The sequence below is a fragment of the Octopus bimaculoides genome, chromosome 5 (genome assembly GCF_046866305.1).
Source record: "Octopus bimaculoides isolate indiv1 chromosome 5, ASM4686630v1, whole genome shotgun sequence".
NCBI lineage: Eukaryota > Metazoa > Mollusca > Cephalopoda > Octopoda > Octopodidae > Octopus > Octopus bimaculoides.
The window spans coordinates 22,786,854-22,810,379 of record NC_142932.1 but is presented as its reverse complement, the minus strand read 5'-3'; the positions used below and the strand labels follow the sequence as shown (position 1 = coordinate 22,810,379).

Sequence of the window (23,526 nt, the reverse complement as noted above, 5' to 3'; positions counted from 1 at the left end):
CGCTAGTATTTTTCCTTGTATCTTTCTATCTTAAGTCGAAAGACATCTCTGCTTATATTCTATATGTTTCTATTTTTCGCACCAGTCTTTCGACTCCGTCCCATTTGTCTTTAGTCGTAAGACTTGTCTCTTTTTTATGTGAATCCTGGTGCTTTCCAAATGAAGGATACCAACTGTTTTCAAATGTCGAAATCGTATAGACACTGGATAAAAGATTGACTGATTTATCAATATCCGCTTTTTACTCTTTCCGATAATTGTCGTAAATGTTCCTTCATAATTATTTCTAAGTAACTCTATGTTATTAGAACTCAGAAAGTGTGCAATGCATTGAATTAGATAATTTTGGACAGCAACTGATTAATTTGCAAAGCAGTTTAATTCATAAGTTGTAGACGTGAAAACTTAAGTAGAAAAAAAAAGAAAAAAAAAACTTTGAAAAAGATTGACTGGAACTGAAAAATGCAGAAATCGGTGTTTTGAAACTTTAGAATTTCATTTCTGAAACTGGTGCCTGTCTGAAAAATCTTGCCGTGACAATATATATGTATATATATTTTCTCAACATGCATCTGAGGATCATTGCTTCAGCGATGAACTATGTCAAATCTATAGATGTACTAATGTTTATAGGAGTTACTCATGAAGTCACTGTTGCTTGCATAAATTTTAAATTTGTTAAATACAATCCTGATATAAAGTATGTTATAGCTGGCGGAATAGTAAGTCTCGCTAATAGTAAAATAAATTTTAATTATTTTTTTATTTTGTCTAATTAATGTATAATATACAGCAGAGACATTTTAAAACAGTAATATTTAAACACATTGATTTTAATTATTTTTGAAAATGTTTATGATATACAATACTATTTATACATTCTTATTTTTTCAATTGATTTTTAAGATTTTTACATTAGAAACTGCTTCAACATACTACTGAAATGTTTCTATTTATTTCAGTTTCTCTGTTATATATTATAAACAAAAAATAAACAAAAAGATTTCACGGCACCTTTTTCGTGAAAATTATTTCTGATTTATTACCACAGTAATTTTACTTTTTATGAATATCTATCATAAATAAAGCATGTAATTTCTAATGGCTTCCAATTCAGACAATTTAAAGTTTATCGGTTCTCTAAACAGACTTTTTAAAGAACGTTTGAAAGTATTTTGCTGTCATCCCCCCATAAAATAATTTGTAAAATATAGATATATTAAAAATGATAATGTATTACTCAGAATTTTCTACGGACACGTTTTAAAAGATTATTGTTCGTATGAGGCACTCTCGCGAAAACGTTTGCCAACGGACTAGAATTTTTGAATATAATTGTAACATCTTAGTTTCCGGACATTTCATCTAAAAGTTGACTTGAGTGTTGTAGAGTCAGTAGCTGACCAGAAATATTTCCTGGTCCTGGCTAGTCTTTGGAATGCAATATTTGCTATGCTTTGAGTAAGCTGTGTCAAGGAAAGATCAGTGAATGGTGGTTGACACTTAGCAATCACAGTGGCTTAATTTTATTCAAACAGCTGCAAATGTTATCACAGATCCACTATTTAGCTACATCATTAATAATGAGATGCATTTAATTACAACTGATACTGTTATATTACATTTGCGTCTCATTGCTTAAATACCTTGAGATATAATAAGAAACAGTTTGTATTTAAAAATAAGTGAAATGTATAATCGTACCTGCATATATAAATTATTCCTTTGAGTGACTGTCTGTAAATATCAGTTTTGAACTTTAAGATATATTCCTCTAATATTATGACGCTTTAGTTTGTAAACTGTAATGTGTCGTTGCTAAACAAAATTAGTATAAGGTGTTCAAAAGAAATGATTGTGTAAATTCTTGTTTATATTGACGATATCTTTACCTAACACAAGAAAAATACATTCAAAACCCAAATATTAAAAGAGAGTAGAAAATAATGAAAACAAGATTAACTAATTGCTTGCAATACTTTTATTGAAAGAAAATGCAGCAAAAAAAAAAAAAAAATTCATTGTCAAGTAGTAAATATCTGCCAGTTAATTCTTTCAAAGATCATACAAAGAATCAGAATAAATGCTAGTGTCCTTTGGCCGGAACGAAGAAGACCGTCGGAGGGGTGAGATAGCTATTTGGTAAAGTACGACCATCGATACCTTTAATAGTAACCTTTATATCGAAATCATCATGAGCATCTAAACGCAAGTGTTTCAGACTTGTGGTGATATCATATTTAAAAAGACGGTCAAATGCCCAGAACATCTCATGTTCTCCACCGAGAATACAGAACGTGCCTCCAAAAGCACAATCACCATCTTTGGTGCAGATGTCGAAATTGACATCAGCAGATTGACCAATGGTACGAAGTAAGAAACCAGCAAATATTCTGTCTTCATGTTGTATTTCTTGAAGGTGTTCTTCCAATTCAGGAATGGTCATACCGTGGAAATTAAGATTGTCATAATCATAACCAAGATCATGGTAATCGAAAGTTGTTTTGCCAGTTGAATGAGCCTTTGTAACAGCGTTAGGATTGCTATCCAAATTGAACGGCTTCAGTGGCTTAGCAAGTTTATTGATTTCACAGTTGGCAGAGTTGTAAGGCAATCCTCGATACTTCTGCAATGCTTGCCATACAGACCAAATACGATCAGTATTGGAGTGATGAAGGTAGAAGAGAGGATCATAGGAAGTATAGTGAAGGGTTGACATACCATATGGACTACTACCTCCAACCCAAGAATGAATAGCATTGTGACCGATTTCGAACTGGATTTCAAAATCACAGAAATCTGTTTGTTCCAGAGCAAGTGCTACCTGGCGATAGAAGAATGATTTATCTCCTTTTTCTGGATCATCAAAAAGTTGAGCTCTCGGTGCTCTGGTTGTATCTTTATTGGCAACATCGATATGAGCATGGTGGAAGGGGTTGTTTTCCTCCTCAGTGACCAGTACAGGTAAATTAGCGAAAGTAGTTGTCCAGTCCCAGTAGGGAATACCAATGTGGGAGCCATGAGCAACTAAAGCGTCTTCCATCTGTTTAACTAACAATCTATGCCAGTGAGGGAAAGTTACCATTCCATGTTGACAACATGCGTAAGCTGTGCCATTGGGATAGTGACAACTGAGAGGCATTCCGTGATAAGAAGCAATTTTCTGGTAACCATTGTCTGAAGAGTCAGCTTGTACTTTAGCTAAGGCGTTTCTTAGGTCTTTGATGTCAGATGGAGTCAAACTATTTACATTCTTCCTGATTATGGCACCTTCTGCGGCTTTCCTGTGTACCTCTTTCTTGAAATCTGTAGAAGAACAAAAAGTGAATATCTATTTTGAACAACGGATTCGTCGAAATATATGAACAAATGGACAAACATAGGCGGTAACAGTTTTAACAGTCAACTGACAAGAATAACTTGAAATATGATGTAAAGTTAAAGAGAAGAGAAAAAGTTTAGAAAAACAATATAATATTCAACAAACCTCTAGCTGGGACATATATCATTGTAGGAGCAGGTAATGCACTGGAATCTAATACTTTTCCATCAACTGTTTCAATTACAACTTCAAGGTGAATAGTGCTTCCATGAACATACAGGTCTTCCAGAGGAATATGCATTTTATGGAGAACATGAGTAATATCCATCTTGTATGTTCTATCAAAATGCCATGGCATTTCATTGTCGCCACCAAGTACAAACACCACACCAGCGTCTTCACAAGTTTTGTCGTTGCAGAGTTTCAAGTGGACATCAGCTGAAGTTTTGATACCAAAGAGTAAGAATGAAGCAAAAACTCTGTCTGTGTTCTGGCGTTTATGAATAGTCTTCTCCAATTGATCAATATCCATTCCATGGAAGTGAAGATTATCATATTTATAACCAAGTTTATGGTAGTTAAATAGATGCTGTGGTGTTGCTGCAGCTCGTGTATGTAGATTCGGGTTGGATTCCCAAGTAAACGGCTTCATCGGGAATGACAGTTGCTCTAGGGCACAGTAAGCTTTATCATAAGGCAATTTTCTGTGTTCCTGGAGAGCTTGCCAAATAGCCCAGAGACGATCAACCTGAAATTAATGAGAAAGAAAAGATTGGAATAAACGTTCTTCTATTGCGGAACAATGATCTCTATATGAAGAAAATCACTGAAAACTTCACCAAAATATATGATGAGATAACAAAGTGAATCAAGGAAGCTATGTATAAAATAAAAATATATTCGTTCCAACTAACTGAAAGATACGAACGACAATTAGAATATGTTGATCTTTACAGAAGTAGCATGATGAAAGAAGATTTAATTTTATTTCATAAAACTGTAATTTTGAAAACTATGGAAAGAAAGACAATGTTATTAGAAATGAAGGTAAATAAAATATATGAATTATTTACTATTTACCATTGAATGATGAATGTAGAAGAGAGGATCAAAGGAACTATAGACCAAACTGGACATAGCATATTTCTGGTGACCACCAACAAGATAGTGAATAGAGTTATGAACAACTTCAAATTGCACTTCGAAGTCACAATAGTCTTCTTGTTCAAGCATGAAAAGTACTTGTCTGTAAAGTGTAGATCCCTCTCCTCCACTGATATCAAATAGTTCCGGTCTTATGTCTCTGACTGTGTAGGTGTCTTCATGTTCGATGTAGCCTCTAAGGAACGGATTCTCGATTACGTTATCAGTCCAAGCATCATAGTAGTCAGGATCTCCTAAAAGTCTGGGCAGTTTCGTAAGATTATCTGTCCAGTCCCAATAAGGAGTGGCAACACTGGAGCCATGTCGGCGCATAGAATCTTCAAAATGTAACAAATAAACACGATGCCAATGTGGGAAGACTGGCATTCCATGTAGGCAACAGGCATATTGTGGATCCTCTGGACTAGGACACATCGTTGAACCATGGTAACTAGCGATAGTCTGGAATCCATGAGCACTCTTGTCTTCCTTAACACGTGTAAGTGCTGCCATAAGATTCTGAATATCTCTTTCGTCCAAAGTATCAACATTTCGTCGGATATGATTTAGTGGAATGTCAACATCGATGTCTTTTTCTGAAAAGACAGTTGAAAGAATAGAATATTAGTGTGAAATGTCCACCTATTTATGCATAAATATTTGTATTTATATATTATAGGAAGCAAAGGCACTTACTGGCTGGTGGGATCCTTATTACAGTTGCTTCAGGAAGAATGTCAGCTGGCAATTCAGTTCCATTTTGAGCAATTATTAACGTCTTAATTGTGAAAGCCGAATCAAAAGCTAAGTTATTATCAGCAAGAACATCAGTAATTTCTATCTTATAGAGACGGTCGAAGGCCCATGGCATTTCTGTACTGCCACCAAGCACAGCAAAGTGACTTCCTTCGTGACATTCTCCTCCTTCAACGCAGATCTAAAATACATTGAAAGAGAGTCGAAATATACACACTCTTTATATATTTATGTACATAGTTCATTAATTTAGCTAAGATGTACTAATAATTATATTACATTATCAATCTAATAAAAATTTGAAATAATTATTTGAATATTCATTTATACAGGGTAGTCCAAAATTAGGTGGACAGTAGGTGGAATAGGTTTGTGTATCGGTTATAACTTTGGTATTTGTGCAATATTATTTTAAATTTTATAACTAAATTTAACTAAATTAATCTGTTTTCTTTTAAGATAATTCAGAGAACCCGTAATGATAAATAATTTAAATACTGTTGAAAGAAAATGGGTGTTAATAGAGTATTGGAAATATCGAAATACTGAAACCGTTAGAACAAAATGGGTTGAAAAATTTGGTACTCAAGCCCCACAGAGACAAACCATTTAACGCATTCATGAGAAATTCCATGCTACTGGCTCAATTCTTAATGCTTCCAAAACTGGTCGACCCAAAACAGTCGGCAGAGAGGATCACAAGCAACTTGTCGCCGAAGCATTTGTTCACAGTTTAAAAAAGTCCACCAGGTGAACCTCTTTGGAATTGAGCATTTCACGATCCTCTATTATTCGAATCCTGAAATCTATTAGGCTGAAAGCTTATCGTCCACGGCTAATTCATGGCATATTAGAGGATGACCCAGACAGGCGGCAGCATTTAGTGAAATAAAGCTGAATGGTATTGAAGAAAATCCAATGCTTTAGGTAATATTGTGTGGACCGATGAATCTACTTTCAAATTATCCGGTCAAATTAACAGACATAATTGTATTTACTGGTATTGTGAGAACATGCATTTAACATTAGAGCAACAAATAAACCAGCCTGGTGTCACTGTTTGGGGTAGTATTTCAAGTTGTGGTTTAGGACCCATATTTTTTGATGGAACAGTCACAGGCGATAAGTATCACGAAATTCTAATGAATCAAGTTGTTCCATAATGAAAGCAACAGTCTAATTCACATGATCTTTATTTCCATGATATGGCACCTCCACACTATTCAAGAGCAGTCTGAGAGTATCTTAATGAAACATTTCCTGTGAAATGGACTGGCCAATTGATTGGCAGGGAAATTCACCTGACTTGACCCCAATGGATTTCTTTTTTGGGGAAGTACTCAAGGACAAGGTTTATAGTCGAAAACCAAGAAGTAGTAATGATTTGAAAAATTACATAAGAGATGCATTTCAAGAAATTAATACACAAAGAGACTTGTGCAAAAATGTTTGTCTAAACGTAAGGGGTAGACTTCAAAGCTGTGTAAAATGTGATGGGCAGCAGTTTGAACACCGGCATTGATAAAATGTAAGCGCTTTTGTATTATTGTACACAATAAAATTTAATTGCCAATGTAATGATTGTATTTGTAAATATAATTGTATATGTAATCTCAAAATAAATGTTATCATTTATTGTCCACCTACTTTTGGACCACATTATATATTACACTTTATATATCCGAAATTGGAATCTAAATATAACATTGGAAAAAGGAAGTGTTACAGTATTCAGTAATATATTTAATCTTTTATATTCTCTAAACTTTATCTTAATGCACTTTTTGAAGTAAGTTTTTGGCAAAACAGTTTTAGAAAACTGATATTGTTTTAGAATTCGTTCGATAAATAATAAGATTTGTCTCTATACTTACCTCAAAGGTTGCATATGCTGATGAACCAAATCCACTCAACAAAAAGCCAGCAAAAACACGATCGTGTTCTCTTTGGTGTCTGATGTATGACTCTATCTGATTAATAGACATACTGTTAGTATCTAGGATGTCGTATTCATAATGGAAGTTGTCTTTGTATCTAAACATGTCTTCAGGTTTGGACAATTTAGTGGTGAGTGCATTCAAATTGTAAGGGGCTCCGAAGGAGAACGGTTTCAATGGGACTTTCATAAGTTCAAGAGCACAATGGGATTCATAGGCATTGAGACCTCTCAGCTTCTGCAGTTCTTGCCAAATAACCCACAATCTATCGACATTAGAATGATGTAGGAAAAATAATGGATCATAGGCTGCATAATGCAAATGGTTCAAGGAAAGTTCTTCTTTTCCACCGATCCAGGAGTGAATGGCATTGTGAACAATCTCTAGTTGTATTTCGAAATCACAATAATCAGTCTGTTCTAAAGCTAAAGCGATGTTATCAAAGAGCCATGTCTGTTTTCCCAATACAGGATGTTCGTACAAATATTCGCTGATATCACGTTTAGTCATAGTATCATCGCTGATGAAAGAAATATGACCATGATTAAATGGGTTATGCGATTCTATCTTATCGAAAGGATCCGAATACATCTCAGAGGCTATGAAAGCAGGAATCTCTGAAATAGGACGGGTCCAATCCCAATAAGGAACGCCAACTGTAGCTCCATGTCTATGTAAAGCTTGTTCAAACTGAACAACGAAGAGCCTGTGCCAGTGAGGGAACGTAGCCATACCATGAAGACAACAAGCATGTCTATGCTTAGCAGTGGGATTTGGGCAAAGAGGAGGAAGAGCATGGAATGATGCGATTGCTTCAAAACCATCAGATGACTTGTCTTTCTGCATTCTTTTGAGAGCATGTACCAAGGAATTCATTTCAGACAAAGAGAGTCGTTCAACATTCTTTCGTACAAGATTTCCATTTCCTTCTTCATGTTTGAAGTCAGCAGAATGACCTGAAAAGATATTGGAATAGAGTTATTGTTACTTGTTATGTAGACCCAAATCAACATATTATGCAGATTATCCCTTGACAAAAAATGTGAGCCCGTATGCTGTATTTTCTCACTCAGTCTCGTAAAATTTCGTAAAACGAATTGAACAATTAATAACTGCCTAATTGCCTTACACTACACGATTGTACGTAGAGAACGCTGGGGGCAAAACTGAAAAGTGCCTCGTTAGCTCGCAATGATCTTAGTCATGAAAAAGCTCTTCACCTCAGAAAAACTATGCTAGGTTGCTGGGTAAATAATAAATTTTATGTTGACAAAAAAAGCCATCGTATGCTTTGCTTGAGATTGGAATAGAAAAGGAAATGGAATAAAAATAGAAAAAATATATATCTCTTACCTTGTTTTGGAACATAAATAATAGTTGGATGTGGGAAAATTTTAGCATGGATTGATGATCCATTGACAGCTGTGACTTCAGTTTTAACACGGAAATGGCTGTTTTGGTTGAGACCTAACAACTTCAGCTGGTCTGTTATTTCATATCGGAAGACACGGTCAAATTGCCATGGCATTTCGGACTCTCCTCCCAAGACAGAGAAGACACCAGCTTCGTGAGCACAGTTTTCTTCATACTTAGAAGTAGGTACACAAATGTATATGTGTACGTCGGCCGAAGCTTTAACGCCATGAAGTAAGAATCCAGCAAAAATCCTGTCATGAGCCTTTCTCTCTTCAATAAGATGTTCCAACTGAGTAATAGTGAGATCAAAGAAGGTCAAAGTGTCATATTTGTAGTGTAACACATTTTGATAGTCAAAGACGTCATTTGGAGTGCTATGAGTGAGTGTCATCCGATCATGATTTGCAGTAGTGTTACTGAATGGACGCATAGGTACATTAAGTAGAGGCAATGCACAATTAGCTTCATTGTAAGGTAGCTTTCGGTAACGTTGTAATTCTTGCCAAATTGCCCATATCCTATCAACATTACTATGATGAAGGAAAAAGATTGGATCATAAGCTGTAAAATCCAGTGACGACATAGAGTGAGGATCACGACCACCGAGCCACGAGTGGATAGTATTGTGAAGTACTTCAAAGTGGACTTCAAACTCACAGAAATCAGTCTGTTCCAAGACGAAAAGTGTGTGTTCGTAAAGATATTTGTTACCAAATAATTTAGGCTGTGGATCTCGCTTGGTTTCCGAATTTAAGAAAGAAATCTTTCCTGTAAAGAATGGATTTGGTTCGATAAGAAGAGTTCTTGAATTGTAGTAAGTGGCTTCATTGACCAAAGCTGGAAGGTGATCAAATGGTTGTATCCAATCCCAATAAGGTACAGCTACACCGGAACCTCTGGCTAACAATTCGTTCTCTACTAGAGCAACATATAATCTATGCCAGTGTGGAAAAGTTGGCATGCCATGTATACAACATGTATATACCTTGCTACCATCTTTGTTAGGACACTGTGCCGGTAATCCGTGGAATGCGGCAATTTCTTCGTATCTACCATCAAGCGTCATATCTCTGAAGGCATTTCTCAGTGATTCGATATCGCCTTTAGTAAGACCGTTGAGATTCTTTCTAATTCGGTTTGCACTGGTTACAGGTTCAACCCATACACCCACCTCGCCGAAATCACCTGTAGAACATAAGAAAATTGATTAACGTAATTAGTTAAATGTTGTATTTCGTATTTTACGTAAAAATTTACTTAATATAAGGAATTAATAAAACATAAGCGTTCGAGAAAAATAACTTTTTTTACTTCTACAGTAAATAATGGATACTTACCAAGACCTGGCTCGTAGACAATTGCAGGTTCAAGATTAACATCGGCTATTTCAGCTCCAGCCAAGTCTTTCACGTGATATTCAATGTGATATTGGTCATTATAATGTAGATTTGCTTCCTTCATCTGCTTCGTGATATCAGCTTTGTAAACTCGGTCAAATTTCCAAGGCATTTCGTTAGCGCTACCCAGAACATAAAACTCTCCAGCTTTCATCTGATCAGTACTACCATGAGCCCTGATATAATATTCAACTAATGCAGACTGTTTAATACCTTCGAGCATGAAAGTAGCGAAAACGCGACCCTTCATACGACGTCTGTTAAGTTCTCTGTATATCTGTGAAATAGATAATCCATTCAATTCAAGAACATCATATTCGTAATGGAAATTTTTCTTGTAATCAAATACATCAAAAGGAACTGAATGTTCTCGAGTCATTGAATCAACATTGATGTCACTGGTGAGACTGAAAGGAGACATTGGTTTGCGGAGAGTTTCAATAGCACAGTTAGCACTGTTGTATCGATGTCCCCGGAACTTTTGCAGAGCTTGCCAAATGGCCCAAATTCTATCAACATTTGAATGATGAAGTAAGAAAATAGGATCGTAAGCTGTGTATTCAAGTGATGACATAGAATACTGTTCTCCACCTCCAACAAGTGCATGGATGTGATTATGAGCAATTTCGAATTGTACTTCGAACGAACAAAAATCTTCTTGTTCTAAAGCGTACATAACTTCATTTGCCAAGGGAGTGAATTCTCCGAAAGGCGGTTGAACAAATAGGGTTGGATTAGGAGCTCGAGTGGTTTGAGCACCAGCTTCATCAATAACGCCACTAAAGAATGGATTCGGGTGAGTTTCCCCATTTTCATCAACATATGTTTCTTCTTTCACCAGAGCGGGCAGTTCCGAAAGTGGGCGAGTCCAATCCCAGTAAGGAATACCATTCTGGTAACCATTTCGTCGCAGACCATTTTCAAAGTTGATAGTCAACAATCTATGCCAATGAGGGAATGTTGCCATTCCGTGGTGACAGCAAGCATATTTGACTGCAGCATCAGGGCTAGGACACCATTGTGTGGAACCGTGGAAAGCAGCTACTTGCTGATATCCATTGGCAGTTTTATCGTCTTCGTAAGCTTGTAAAGCCTTCCTCAGTGCATTCATATCTGCATGGGTCAGTGAAGAAACGTCTCGTCTGGAACGATATAATTCGTCAAAGACAACGTCTGATTCCTCTGAAAAAAGCCAAAACAAAATCGTCATGAGACTTTCGAGCCTGTTCTGTTTATGAAATTAAATTTAACTTCAATGTAAATGTTATTAACAAAATCAAATTATAATGAAAACGAGTGAGTGTGGTGAATGCAGTTTATATCTAGTTTGCTATTTAGAATATAGTTTTCTGAGTAAATCAAGAATTAGAAGATATTCCAGAGCACTTACCTCTTCCTGGAGTGAATATCACAATTGGATCTGGAATTGTGGTAGATGGAAGAGCTGTTCCATTGATATCGGTAATCTGTAAGGTTATGCTATAATCAGCGTGCATATCTACACCAAGTTCAGCTAGTGCTCCAGTAATTTCATATTTGTAAAGTCGATCAAATCTCCATTCCATCTCTTTGCTGCCTCCAAGGATTGTTATTGATCCAGCATTGTATGTGTTACCTGCACTGTCGACAGTGATGTCAACATTTGCTGATGTTTTGATACCCATCAAAAGGAAGCCAACAAACGCACGATCTTTAGCCTTGTCTTCTTCGATATGTCTCTGAAGCTCTCTAACGGACATTCCTCCGAAGAAGAGCGTATCATAAGTGTACTGAAGGTCTGACTGATAATCATAAACATCTGTTGGTACTGCGTGGCGATATGTATGTTTGTTGTTATTCAGTGGTGGTTCGAAGGCAAATGGTTTCAAAGGACGATGGACCTCTGAAAGAGCGCAGTATGGTTTGTAGGGTTTTCCACGATGGATCTGCAATGCTTGCCATACTGCCCACAATCTATCAACTTGTGAATGATGCAGCCAGAAGAGGGGATCAAATGACGTGTAATGCAAAGACGACATAGAATAAGGTTCATTGCCACCAACCCAAGCATGAACTGCGTTATGGGTAACTTCAAACTGCACTTCGAAATCACAGAAATCTTCTTGTTCGAAGGCTAACATCATACCATCATAGAGATATCCGTGATGTCCTTTTGTTGGTTTCTCAAACAATCTAATCAATTAGAATGAAAACAGAGCAGAAATATAAAATGAATCAATTCCATAGATTCATACCCAAATAATAACTAAAATACAACTTATACAACACATATAGGGCTTTATATTTCTGAGCGGTAATTAGTTTAATATGTATTTAAAATGGAATTAGCGCCAACTTTTATGAGTTTCTTAATAGTAATTATTAAATGTGAGGAAAGAGACGCAAAGGGATAGGAATATTTAAATTCAGTATTAAATTAAAAATTCAGACCCAACATCTATACATGTAGCAATAATAAAATTCCAATGTTTTGTCCAAAGACATCTACCAACTTGAAAACGTTATGTGGCCCTAGCTGTTACCTTTGTAATTATAGATATTGTAAAGTTTTCTGTGTGATAGATGAAGAAACGCTGTACAACTAATTGTTAATTAAATTAGGTTTTGGAAGAGGATGAAAAATAAGGTTTGTTGTTAAATTTCGAATGAAGCTACTTCAAGATACAATATTTAGAATATTATGAAACTTACAAACCTTGCATCAACGCTTCTTGTAGTAAAAACATTATTGTCCAAAAACTCGACTGGTGCATGGAAGAAGGGGTTTGGTTTTGCTTCTTTGGTGTAAGGATCTTCATATGTTTCAGCAGCAACCAGAGGTGGCAATTCTGAGCTAGGTTTCGTCCAGTCCCAATAAGGAACACCTATGTGGGATCCACGGGCAGTAAGAGCATCTTCAAACTGCACAACAACAAGTCTGTGCCAGTGTGGGAAAGTGGACATTCCATGAATACAGCATGCAACACGGTCGATAGCATCAGGTTCTGGACATTTGGCTGGAAGACCATGGAATTCAGCTAAGGCTTGGTAACCGTCAATGGATTTATCATCCATGAAACGTGCCATGGCAACTCTCAGTTCATGCACTTCTTCTGTCGTCAAACTAAGAAGATTTTTACGGACGGTTAAACCAGTTTTATCGACTGGTGCCATTTCAGCTATAAAAAAGTCAAAGTGATAACTTTTGAAAAATACAAAATACAAAGTGTACTCTAAGAAAATAAATGTGCTAGAATAAAAATATTTTTATTAGTAATGAGTATGAGAATTTGAAGTTTCAACCGATGGCGTTAATCCTGAAATATTGTCGACACTGAGATTATCTCTCTTGATATAAAATTAAAACACAATTATGACAAAAACACTACTGATTACAATGTCTACTTTCTCTGCAGACTTTATAATCTAATATATTTTAATTTCTATGTTACTTATGGTTTACAATGATATTATGATGTAAATGTAACATTTATATAAAGCTAACTTTAATGTCTATTATGATTTTAATTTGCATCAATGAAATCTTAAATGTGATGAGTTGAAGAACTTATAAACAATATCATTTATATCTATGCACACTACACTTGATGTGTTTTTTTACCCACGCTTCTATATAACTCCATTACAACAGATGGATATTGTTCTATGTTATACCGACAGATATACGCTTCATAATATAGTTGTTTCAAAAATATATCTGAAATTTAAGCAAAAGATCCGAAGGATGTTATTCTGACGACCCTGATTTAATTATTTTGCATTTAAAATGCGATACAGTTGTATTATCAAAAAAGAATCTCCCGTTTGGGAATATCTTAAGATGTGGCGATGAACCCAATGGGTATTTAGTGACTCAGTTTAGAACGTAATTGGAGATTCAGTTTATACGGCAATATAAACATATAATTCTCAAAATTCTCTAAATATATAAAGTATTATTACTCACCATCTTTAAAGTCACGAGCTGGAATATATGTGACAGTCGGTCTTGGGATTGTGCCATCGGGTAAGAGAGTGCCGTTAATTGCTGTAACATCAGCATGAATATAATAGTTGCCATCCAAAGGAACACCGAGAGATTTGACAACATCTGTAACCTCAAGGAGGAAGGGATAACCAAAGTTCCAGGTCATCTCGTGTACACCACCAAGAATAAAGAAAGAACCGACATGATTGTTGCAGTTATCGCTGTGTCTTTTGTCATCGGTCGGAACGCAAACTGCGACTCGAACGTTGGCAGAGGTCTTGATACCTCCTAATCTGAAATTAGCAAACGCTCTCGGGTGCTTTTGGTGTTCTTTTAAAAGCGTATCTATCTGTGGAATGTCCATTCCATTGAGGTGGAGATCATCATAATCATATCCCAGTTCGTTGTAGTTAAACACATCAACAGCCTTGGCGTGGTCTTTAGTAAGGCTAATAGGATTGGTGTCACGACCAAACGGTTCCATTGGCTTATGGAACATGTTCAAGCCACAGTTGGCACTACCATCAAGACCTCTATGCTTCTGCAGAGCTTGCCAAATAACAAACAGACGTTCAACGTTCGAATGATGCAAGAAGAAGAGTGGATCGTATGAAGTATACTCCAAACTAGACATTGAGTGTGTAAAGCGACCACCAACGAGATAGTGAATTGGATTATGAGCAACTTCAAACTGAACTTCAAAATGGCAATAATCTTCTTGCTCTAAAGCTAAGAGAACACCTTCTAATAAGAAGTTGTCTCCTCCCTTTGAAGCTTGGAACAATCTTGTATCAACGGCTCTAGCAGTGACCTTCTGCTCAAATGTAATATCGCCTGAGTAGAAGACGTTCTTTTTAGCCTTGTGAGAAGAGGGATCCATAAAAAGAGGATGACTAACGAGCTCAGGAAGATGATCCAATGGTTGAGTCCAATCCCAGTAAGGAACACCAAGTGTGGAACCATGGGATGCCATTGCTTGCTCAAACTGTACAACGTACAATCTATGCCAAAGAGGGAACGTTGGCATACCATGCAAGCAACAGACCACAGTACTTCCATCTGGTGCCTTACAGTCAGCTGGCTCACCGTGGTAGCCTGCGATGGCTTGGAAACCAGTCGGAGTTGCATCATCCTGCATGGCTCGAAGAGCTACTTGTAGGTTGAGAACTTCATCTTCTGTTAGTGTTTCCACACTCTTACGGATTAAATTACCTGAAATAGAAAGAGGTTTGAATTAATAATATTATTTGTATTGCATCAAGTCTTATTTCGTTAAAATATTTTCGGATTGAATTAATTAAATGTTTTCTGTATGAGATCTCTAGACGATCAAAGGATTTTACATTTGATTTATATTAGGGGTGCTTCAATAATTTGTTACCAGGGTGATGACAGGCTTATCAATTCATATGTGTTGCACCGCAGTTCTTTACATATTTATTTTTAGTATGGGTATAATATGTAAATCTTGCAATAAAATCTAGAATTGAGCCGTAATAATCAAGTGATCGAGTAGTCATTTGAAATGTATATTTATTTTGACAGTTAACATTATTGGGAGGGAGATTCTGTACAAATTTGCCATACTGGAAGCGATAAGCGATAAGAGGCTAGGACATCTTTAAATATATATATATATAAATTATAGTGAATTTTCTCCATTGTCAAGTGTGTCTCGAATCTCTTTTGTTGTAAATCATAATTCCGAACAAAAAAAGAAAAAAAAAATGGTGAGCGCCTTTCGATTCGCTCTCATTGATCTATTTTGTATTTTGTACTTGTACTCACAGCTCACTCTTATTCGTAATGTTCCAGCGTTTGTTTTACAAATTTGCTGGCGAATTTCTTTGGATGGTTTTCAGCAGATGAGATAAAGATGCTAGCGATGTGAGACAAGACCCTGAGTAGTGCAAATATTGAAGAGCTAACTGTAAAGATGACTCTTCAAAGTGTACGCAATGAATATTCCAAAAGGTGCTTTTTTATATATCATATTTAGAGAGTGAATAGCGATGTGATTGCGAATAATAAATAGCAGTCAAGGATTCAGAATTAGCTGATCTTATCAAGACTCCTGGTGAAGAAATGAATCCCTTTCTGCAGTCTACTTTAACAGATGTACATAGATTTATATTCAAGCAAACTAACTTAACCATCTTCTAATTGGCTATTACTTGCGATGTTAAAATATGCAATATGGAAATATTGGTTACCTTCTGCACTTCCGCATAGCAAGAACTAGAAATAAATTAGAAATTTAGTTTTTAATTATGTCAACAAATAAGTCATTTTAAAAGTTGTATTAAATATGAATTGAGATAAAGCAATAGAAACGTGTAAATTTTTATTTCTAACATTTACCGTTTAAAAGATTTGTAACATGGAAAATAGTGGTTTCTAAAATAGGAAAAAGGTGAGAAATGGAAATGGAGGATGTTTATTAATACAGCGAGTCCCAACTTCTTGGCTAATACTTTATTTTATCGATCCCGAAAGGATTAACGAGAAAGTTGACCTCGGTGGGGTCAGAATGTAAAAAAATACCTAACTAAAACCACAAACCACTGTTTTCCAACGCTCTAACGATTCTGCTAATCTTTCTAATTATGGCATGATGCCAGTAATTTTGAGGTCAGCGAGCTCGATTGCATCGAACCCAATGTTCAGCTAGGACCTGTTTTATCGACTCCAGAAAGAATGAAAGGCAAAGTCGACCTCGTCAGTATTTGAATTCAGAACATAAAGACTGCAAAATAATAGTTTCAAATTTTGGCACAAGGTCAGCAATTGAACTCCGAATGTAAAGGCGGACGAAATGCCGCTAAGCATTTTGCCCAGAGTGCTTAAGATTCTGTCAGCTCGCTGCCTCCAGTGTGCAAAATATTGGTTTTAAATTTTGGCACAAGGTCAGCAATTTCAAGGCAGGTGGCAAGTAGATTGGATAGACCTCGGTATTCAGCTGGTACTTATTTTATCGACCTCGAAAGGATGGAAGGGCAAGTTGACATGAGCGGGATTTGAACTCAGAAACGTAAAAATGGACGAAATGTGAGAAAGCCGATAAGCATTTAGCCCGGTACGGTGGCGATTCTACCAGCTCGCTGCCTAACAGTAAAGCAATATTGGTTTCAAATTTTGGTACAAGGCCAACAAGTTCAGGATAACGGGTAAGTCGATTACATCGACCACACTGTTGAACTGGTTCTTTTTCTATCGACACCGAAAGGATGAAAGGCAAAATAAGCCTCCGTGTGATTCGAACTCAGAATATAAAGAAGGATGAAATGCCGCTAAGCATTTTGCTCAGAGTGCTAACGATTCTGCCAGCTCGCTGCTTTCAATGTGCAAAATATTTATTTCTTTATTACCTACAGGAAGATAAACATAGAGGGTACAAACAAGGACAGACAAAGGGTTTAAGTCGATTACATAGACCTCAGTACGTAACTGGTACTTATTTAGTCGACCCCGAAAGGATGAAAATCACAGTCAACCTCGGCGGAATTTGAACTCAGAACATAACGGCAGATGAAATACCGCCAAGCATTTCGCCCGACGTGCTAACGATTCTGCCAGCTTGCCACCCTTCAATGTGCAAAATATTAAGAAAAAATGTTGATAATTTCGATACGTGCATAGAAAGTTAAAGAATTCTGTTTAACTTACGGCGAAGACGATCGCAAAGAGACAAGAAATCTTCATCATGACTTCTTCAAGTCAGTGTTCAGTCTTCAGCTGAAGGCAACACTGATGAAATCTGTGAAATGCTCCCCTTTTATAACAATTTCCGTAATGCTTTGTTGGCAAAACAACATGTGCAGGACACGTTTAACTCTTTCAGACGCTGACAAATCATAATTTTGACATATCACACTAACCTGAAAATCAAATTTCGTAAAATCTTTCTCAAAGAAGATAGATCGCTATCTTCTAGAATTCCACTTTGAATATTGAATTTCAGTTTTGCTTTTGAAATTATATGTTTGTAAATTTGATTCAATGTTACGGTTGTGATTTATAATCAATTTTCCTGTCGTGGTGAGAAATATAAGTTTTGAGAATGCGGAATACACTATATTGGTTTCGATTCCTGCTTGAAACCAATTCCCATTACTGAAGCTGCTACTCGCTTCGCAAAAAATGCTTTTGTCGACAAGATTTGAAAGAAGCATTGAAATCTAGCAAACTTCGCACTTATTTTCTGTGTTTAGTACACCCCGTAGTTAATTGTACCTCTCGAACAAATTGATTTTAGCTAAGCAGTTTGGCCGTTTAAGAGTTATAATGCTTCGTTGGTGACATATTATAGTGGAATACTAGTATCAAAATACTAAAGACTTCTGAGATAGCTCACGGGTAACTCTGTTCATAAATTAGTTGAGACCACGGCATTTAATTTCTAGTAACACCTAATACTCTTCCTTTACTAAGCTTATGGCTTTGGGAAACCCCGAGCGTCATACTTTCAATTTGCTTTAAATATAAGTATGTTGTGTCAAGAATTATTTAATGATAATATTATTAAGGAAGAAACTCGGAATTACAAGTTGGTTTTTAAAGATACATTTATACATTAAATAAGCAGAAATAAGTTATCCTCCAACTATTGTGTGTTTTGACTGATGGGTTAAAGACGATATGGAGCGTTTAAAAATACTGACCGAGTAACAATCTCTGAATCCCTAAGAGATATTAGCATAGTCTTTACTTATGTTAAGTTGTTGAGACAAAAAAAAAAAAAAATTATACAAATAAGGCATGTGATGTGTGGAATGTGATGAACTCTATAAAACATTTTTACTGCTTTAGTAACATTGTGAAAGTAAAATCTAACTCGGTATAGATGGAATGTTGTTGGCACTCCGTCGCTTACGACATCGAGGGTTCCAGTTGGTCCGATCAACAGAATAGCCCGCTCGTGAAATTAACGTGCAAGGGGCTGAGCATTCCACAGACACGTGTACCCTTAACGTAGTTCTCGGGGATATTCACCGTGAACAAGGCTGACCTTTTGAAATACAGGCACAACAGAAACAAGAAGTAAGAGTGAGAGAAAGTTGTGGTGAATGAGTACAGCAGGGTTCGCCACCATCCCCTGCCGGAGCCTCGTGGAGCTTTAGGTGTTTTCGCTCAATAAACACTCACAACACCCGGGCTGGGAATCGAAACCGCGATCCTATGACCGCGAGTCCGTTGCCCTAACCACTGGGCCATTGCGCCTCCACTATGCATGGAATAGCAAGTGCAAGATATGAAACTTAACTTAGTTTCAGTTAATTATATTGTTTGTAGTAAATTAAATATTTCCACTTTCACGCTAGGAGACACTTAAAACTTGATATGAAAACGTTGAGGTATTGAAACATGATAAACCATTTTCACTGGATTTTAACTAGAATACACATGCAAAGCAGTAATGTTTAAGTGAATTAAAGGGCTTCAAAGAATACAGTTCTAAGTATTTCGATATGGCTCTGTTGTAAGTTATGTATATAAAAGAAGCATATAGAGTCAGTGAGGAGAAGTGTTTAGTCAATCCCATCGTTCCTGTACTTGACTGGTACTTATTATATCGATCTTGAATGGATGAAAGGCAAAGTTATCCTCAGCAACGTTTCAGCTCAAAGCTTAAAGGACCGGGATAAATCCATAAAGCATTTTGTTCGACGCTCAATCGATTCCATCAATATACCACCCTGATTCATAATGTCATAATACTATTAATAAAAGTAATATTATTAAAAGTATTGTTACTCAGAGTTGTTAATATTACGAACGCTCGTCATTAAATTTCAGACTTAACCTCTGAATCTCAGATATACTTTTGGAATAATTATTCTAATATAAAATGAAAATGCTTTTTAAAAATAATTCGAACACATCTTTCTCGTGTTTGTTAACAGATTTCTTAAATTGATTTTTCGCATATTTTTGGAATTGCAATATATTTACAATTTCCCTATCACCCTTCTGAAAACAGTTGTTGATTTAGTGCAGCGCTGATTCGGGTCAGAGAATTTAAAGACCTTGTACCTATGATACGAAGACTTATTTAAATTTCAGTTTTTATAGACATGACCTCCTTTCTGATCAATATGTGTAAGAACTTTTCATTTATATTTCAACATTTTAGAGCCTATAACGAATTTATCTTACTATTTTGATAAAGTAAATAAATACCTATTCCTTTTATCAGTAATTTTGTTAAAAAAGTAACGATTTAGATTTTTCTTTTCCCTTTTTCCTATCAAATAAACATTTGAATCACCGTACTGTTTTATAAAGACAAAGGAAGATTATGGTTGTTTAATTATTGTTGTTCATTTTGGTTTTCATGATTCTTTTAAGATGTTAAAGTTGAGATTTATAAAGGCGGTGAGCTGGCAGAAACGTTAGCACGCCGGGCGAAATGCTTAGCGGTATTTCGTCTGTCTTTACGTTCAAATTCAGTGCCTTGACAGTTTGTCTCGAACAGTTAACGCCGTACGGTAGCACTGCCAAGCCAAGGATTTCTGGTAATTATCCAGATACCCCGGCCCGAACGTTCTCCTGAACAGGTTGATCAACTGATTTTCATCGTAGCCCAGGGTCTCCCCCAAGGCGTCTTCGGACATAAAGTCTACTAACCCGCTATAAAATTCCGCGGTGGTACTCCTGCAGCCGGCATTGCCCGCTCGAGAGAGTAGCTGAAGTGCCTGACGGTACTCCAATTGCCAGTCTCTCAGCCTAGGTCTCTGCTTGATCTATGCTCCAATGTCCGTTAAGGGCGTTAAATGCGGAAGGTAGAACCGGACGTTCGGTGACCACATCCAGGTAAAGCCAGAGGTGCCTCAACCTTAACGCGAGGTTTTGCATCTTCAGCTAAGGCATCCCTAACCCGCCCTTTAGCGTTTTCTGGCAGCAGACAGCGCTTCACAAGCGGATTTCCTCCCTTCCACAAAAAGCGGAAAAAGATTCTCTCCAACTTGTTCAGTCACAAATCGGGGCAAGGCATCACGGTCAGACGGTAGGTGATAACTGATGCTATAAACATCTGCACCCGCCTTCCCTAGCAAGGATAACGCCCGCCCAGACCAAGTCTGGGTTAGAGTAGTCACCCTGCTGGTTACCTCGCTCCAAGTTTTCTCTGTCTGAAGGTCTGGACCAAACCAGATCCCGAGCAGCTTAACAGGACCTTCCGTCCAACGACGTTATTAGACGTCATCGGATTGCCCCTCCAGGTGCCGAATTGGAAACCGACTGACTTGTCCTTCTTAACGTTTGCTCCTGCCACCGCCTCGTAACTTTTGATGGCCTCTTCCACCACTGGAAGCTGGCCCTCATCTGCCACGATGATGGAGATGTCATCCGCATACGCCGTAGCTCCTCTTCCACACCACAGATCATTCAGAGCCCCCTAGTACCTTCAACTTCCGTAGCAATGGCTCAAGAGCCAACACATACAGAAGCGAGGACAGGGGACACCCCTGACGCACTGAGCATTCGATCCTGAATGGTTTCGAGAAGAAACCATTCACTTTTACGACAAACTCGATGTCGCTGTACAAAACAGCAATCCAACCGCGGAAGGTCGGGCCCAGGCCAGCCTTCTCGATGACCGCTGCCAAGTACCGATGGTCGACGCTATCGAATGCTTTAGTCTAGTCTAACTGTACTAGTGCCCCTCCTACGCCAGAAAGTTTCCCTAACCTCTCTAAGGAGTAGTGTATTAGGTGGAAATTGTCGCGGATCGACCTGCTCGGGATGGCGCAATTTTGCGCCCCCAACAAGTCTGTCCACGACCCGCGCTAACCTTTTCGCTAGCACCTTGGCCAAAATCTTTAACTCTGCGTTTAGCGGAGTTATGGGCCTAAAATTACTTATCTCGTCCTCCTTGCTCGGGTCCTTTCTGATCAACGTCACTACCCCTCTACTTGCAGACCTGGGAATTCTCCCATTCTGCTGCCAGTTGGCGTAAACGCTGCCCAGCAGGTGCCCGAACAAGTCTGGCATGATTTTATAAAATTCGTAAGGTAGACCATCCAGCACCTCAATCACCTCCTCGGCTGTGATTGGCTCCTCAGAGCACTCAGCCTCTCGTGCCGAGGGACGCGGGCCACCAGACAGGAAGTCCCTAAGAGCCTCACCATGATCCAGCGTCCCGCTCCTCCCAAACAACTCAGCAGAGTGCTTGTAAAGTGTTTCACACATCTCGTCCCGTCCTTCGACCGAACACCCACTATCATCCACCAGAGACCTAATTGTGGCATAATTTCCACGCTGGGTTTCTACCGTGCGGGTTCATCCGGAAACACTAATCCCCTCACGGCCCAATGCTCGCACTTTAGCCCGAACTCTGCACCCCTTGTGTTTACTTTTCTACCAGTCGAGCCAACACTATCGATGCGTGCGTCAACGATAGCGTTAAAGTTAAACAACAGGGCGGCCATCACCTCACTCGGGTCTACTTCTGGTGGCACTTCTGCCACCTTTACACGTTAAGTCCGTCTTCCCATGTAGGTTGGCAGAAGCACCACATCTTCTGTTTTCAAGGAGCTCACAGAGTACTCGCGGACCTTTTCCTCAGATGCGAAACGCACCTCAACAGTGCCATATGTCTTGCCCCTCGCAGTATACGTTACGTCCTTCCAAATCGGGGCAAGACATTTTTCAATTTTCTCTTTTCGAAATGTTTAAATAGTCTGTTTTTCGGATAGAATGATTTAAATATTATTGTTTTTCGGTCCTATTCAACCATCTTGGAGGAGAGTAATATTTTTATATCCCCATCCTCCTCTTTCATTCTCCTGAAATATTCCTGTAGTGTCTCTACATGAATATCAATGTTTTCGGTTGCCACAGCGACAATCGCCGAAAACTTTTTTACAGGGTATAATTTCATGTATAATTTCGACCGACATACTCTAGCGTACTGGGAAGAGGAAAGCGGTTAGGAAAGCAGTAAAATCAGGTGTTGTGGAACGCCGAGAGCACGGCGAGATACTATGGAGTCCTGGTCATCTACAGCAGCAAGAAGGGTCTCTAGCCGTAATGGTTTTTTTGTTCCACTAGGTCAAGGTTCTTTCTGCCGAGAGAGCGCGAGTGTTCTTGTACAACAGCTCTCGACACTTAAAACAACTACACGCACAGGTACCTGCCCTTCTCAGCCTTCCAGAATTGTCAACCTCAAGTTCTGCAGAGAGAGGGGAGTGGCGAGAGGGACAGGTGGCAGTAACCACTAGAAGTACTAGTCACAAGCCTGCACGTAGACAGCCTGCAGACCATCGGTCGCTTTTCTTCGTATTGGACATCGGAGAATTTCAGCAGCATCCCAGGTGATTGAGCAGCCTTTTTGGGGCAGCACTGCTCACCCTAGTAAGGAAGCAGCCTAGAAAACATAGCCAGACTCCTTTCAGCCAAATACAGTAGGAGTTCCAGTCCAACCTTGATGACGAGTTCGAGATGATAGGATCACCAACTGGTGGACCAGAAGAAAAGTAGAACCAGTTCAAAAAAGTCTTCACAGAGACTGGTTTGATGGCGACGACGCCTAGTTGATCTGTCCGTATTAATAGCTGCATACCCTGTCCTAACCAATAATGCTTCTGG

At 38.0% G+C, this 23,526-nt stretch overlaps 1 protein-coding gene across 2 annotated transcripts; it reads right to left on the bottom strand.

The window, feature by feature from the left end:
• Positions 1-1,963: 1,963 nt before the first annotated feature.
• Positions 1,964-17,687, bottom strand: LOC128247858 (hemocyanin G-type, units Oda to Odg). Of its 2 annotated transcripts, none has more exons than XM_089351786.1 (12): positions 17,605-17,687; positions 16,152-16,176; positions 13,860-15,150; positions 12,667-13,152; positions 11,362-12,143; positions 9,912-11,153; positions 8,512-9,759; positions 7,096-8,114; positions 5,162-5,402; positions 4,403-5,061; positions 3,488-4,070; positions 1,964-3,306 (listed from the first exon to the last, which is right to left on the bottom strand). In XM_089351786.1, the coding sequence occupies exons 3-12, from the start codon at positions 13,871-13,873 to the stop codon at positions 2,087-2,089; spliced, it is 7,494 nt and encodes a 2,497-aa protein (XP_089207912.1). In that variant the 5' UTR covers positions 13,874-15,150; positions 16,152-16,176; positions 17,605-17,687; the 3' UTR covers positions 1,964-2,086. The 2 variants fall into 2 exon arrangements, with proteins under 2 accessions (XP_089207912.1, XP_089207911.1); XM_089351785.1 differs by having other exon boundaries at positions 12,667-13,129; positions 13,918-15,150.
• Between the last annotated feature and the right edge of the window lie 5,839 nt (positions 17,688-23,526).

Coding starts and splice junctions, on each gene's coding strand:
- LOC128247858 (XM_089351785.1), bottom strand. CDS start 17,643: ATGATGAAGATTTCTTGTCTCTTTGCGATCGTCTTCGCC. Junction 9,760..9,911: donor TGTCTACGAGCCAGGTCTTG/GTAAGTATCCAT, acceptor TATGTTCTACAG/GTGATTTCGGCGAGGTGGGT. Junction 4,071..4,402: donor TCTACATTCATCATTCAATG/GTAAATAGTAAA, acceptor CATTAATTTCAG/GTTGATCGTCTCTGGGCTAT.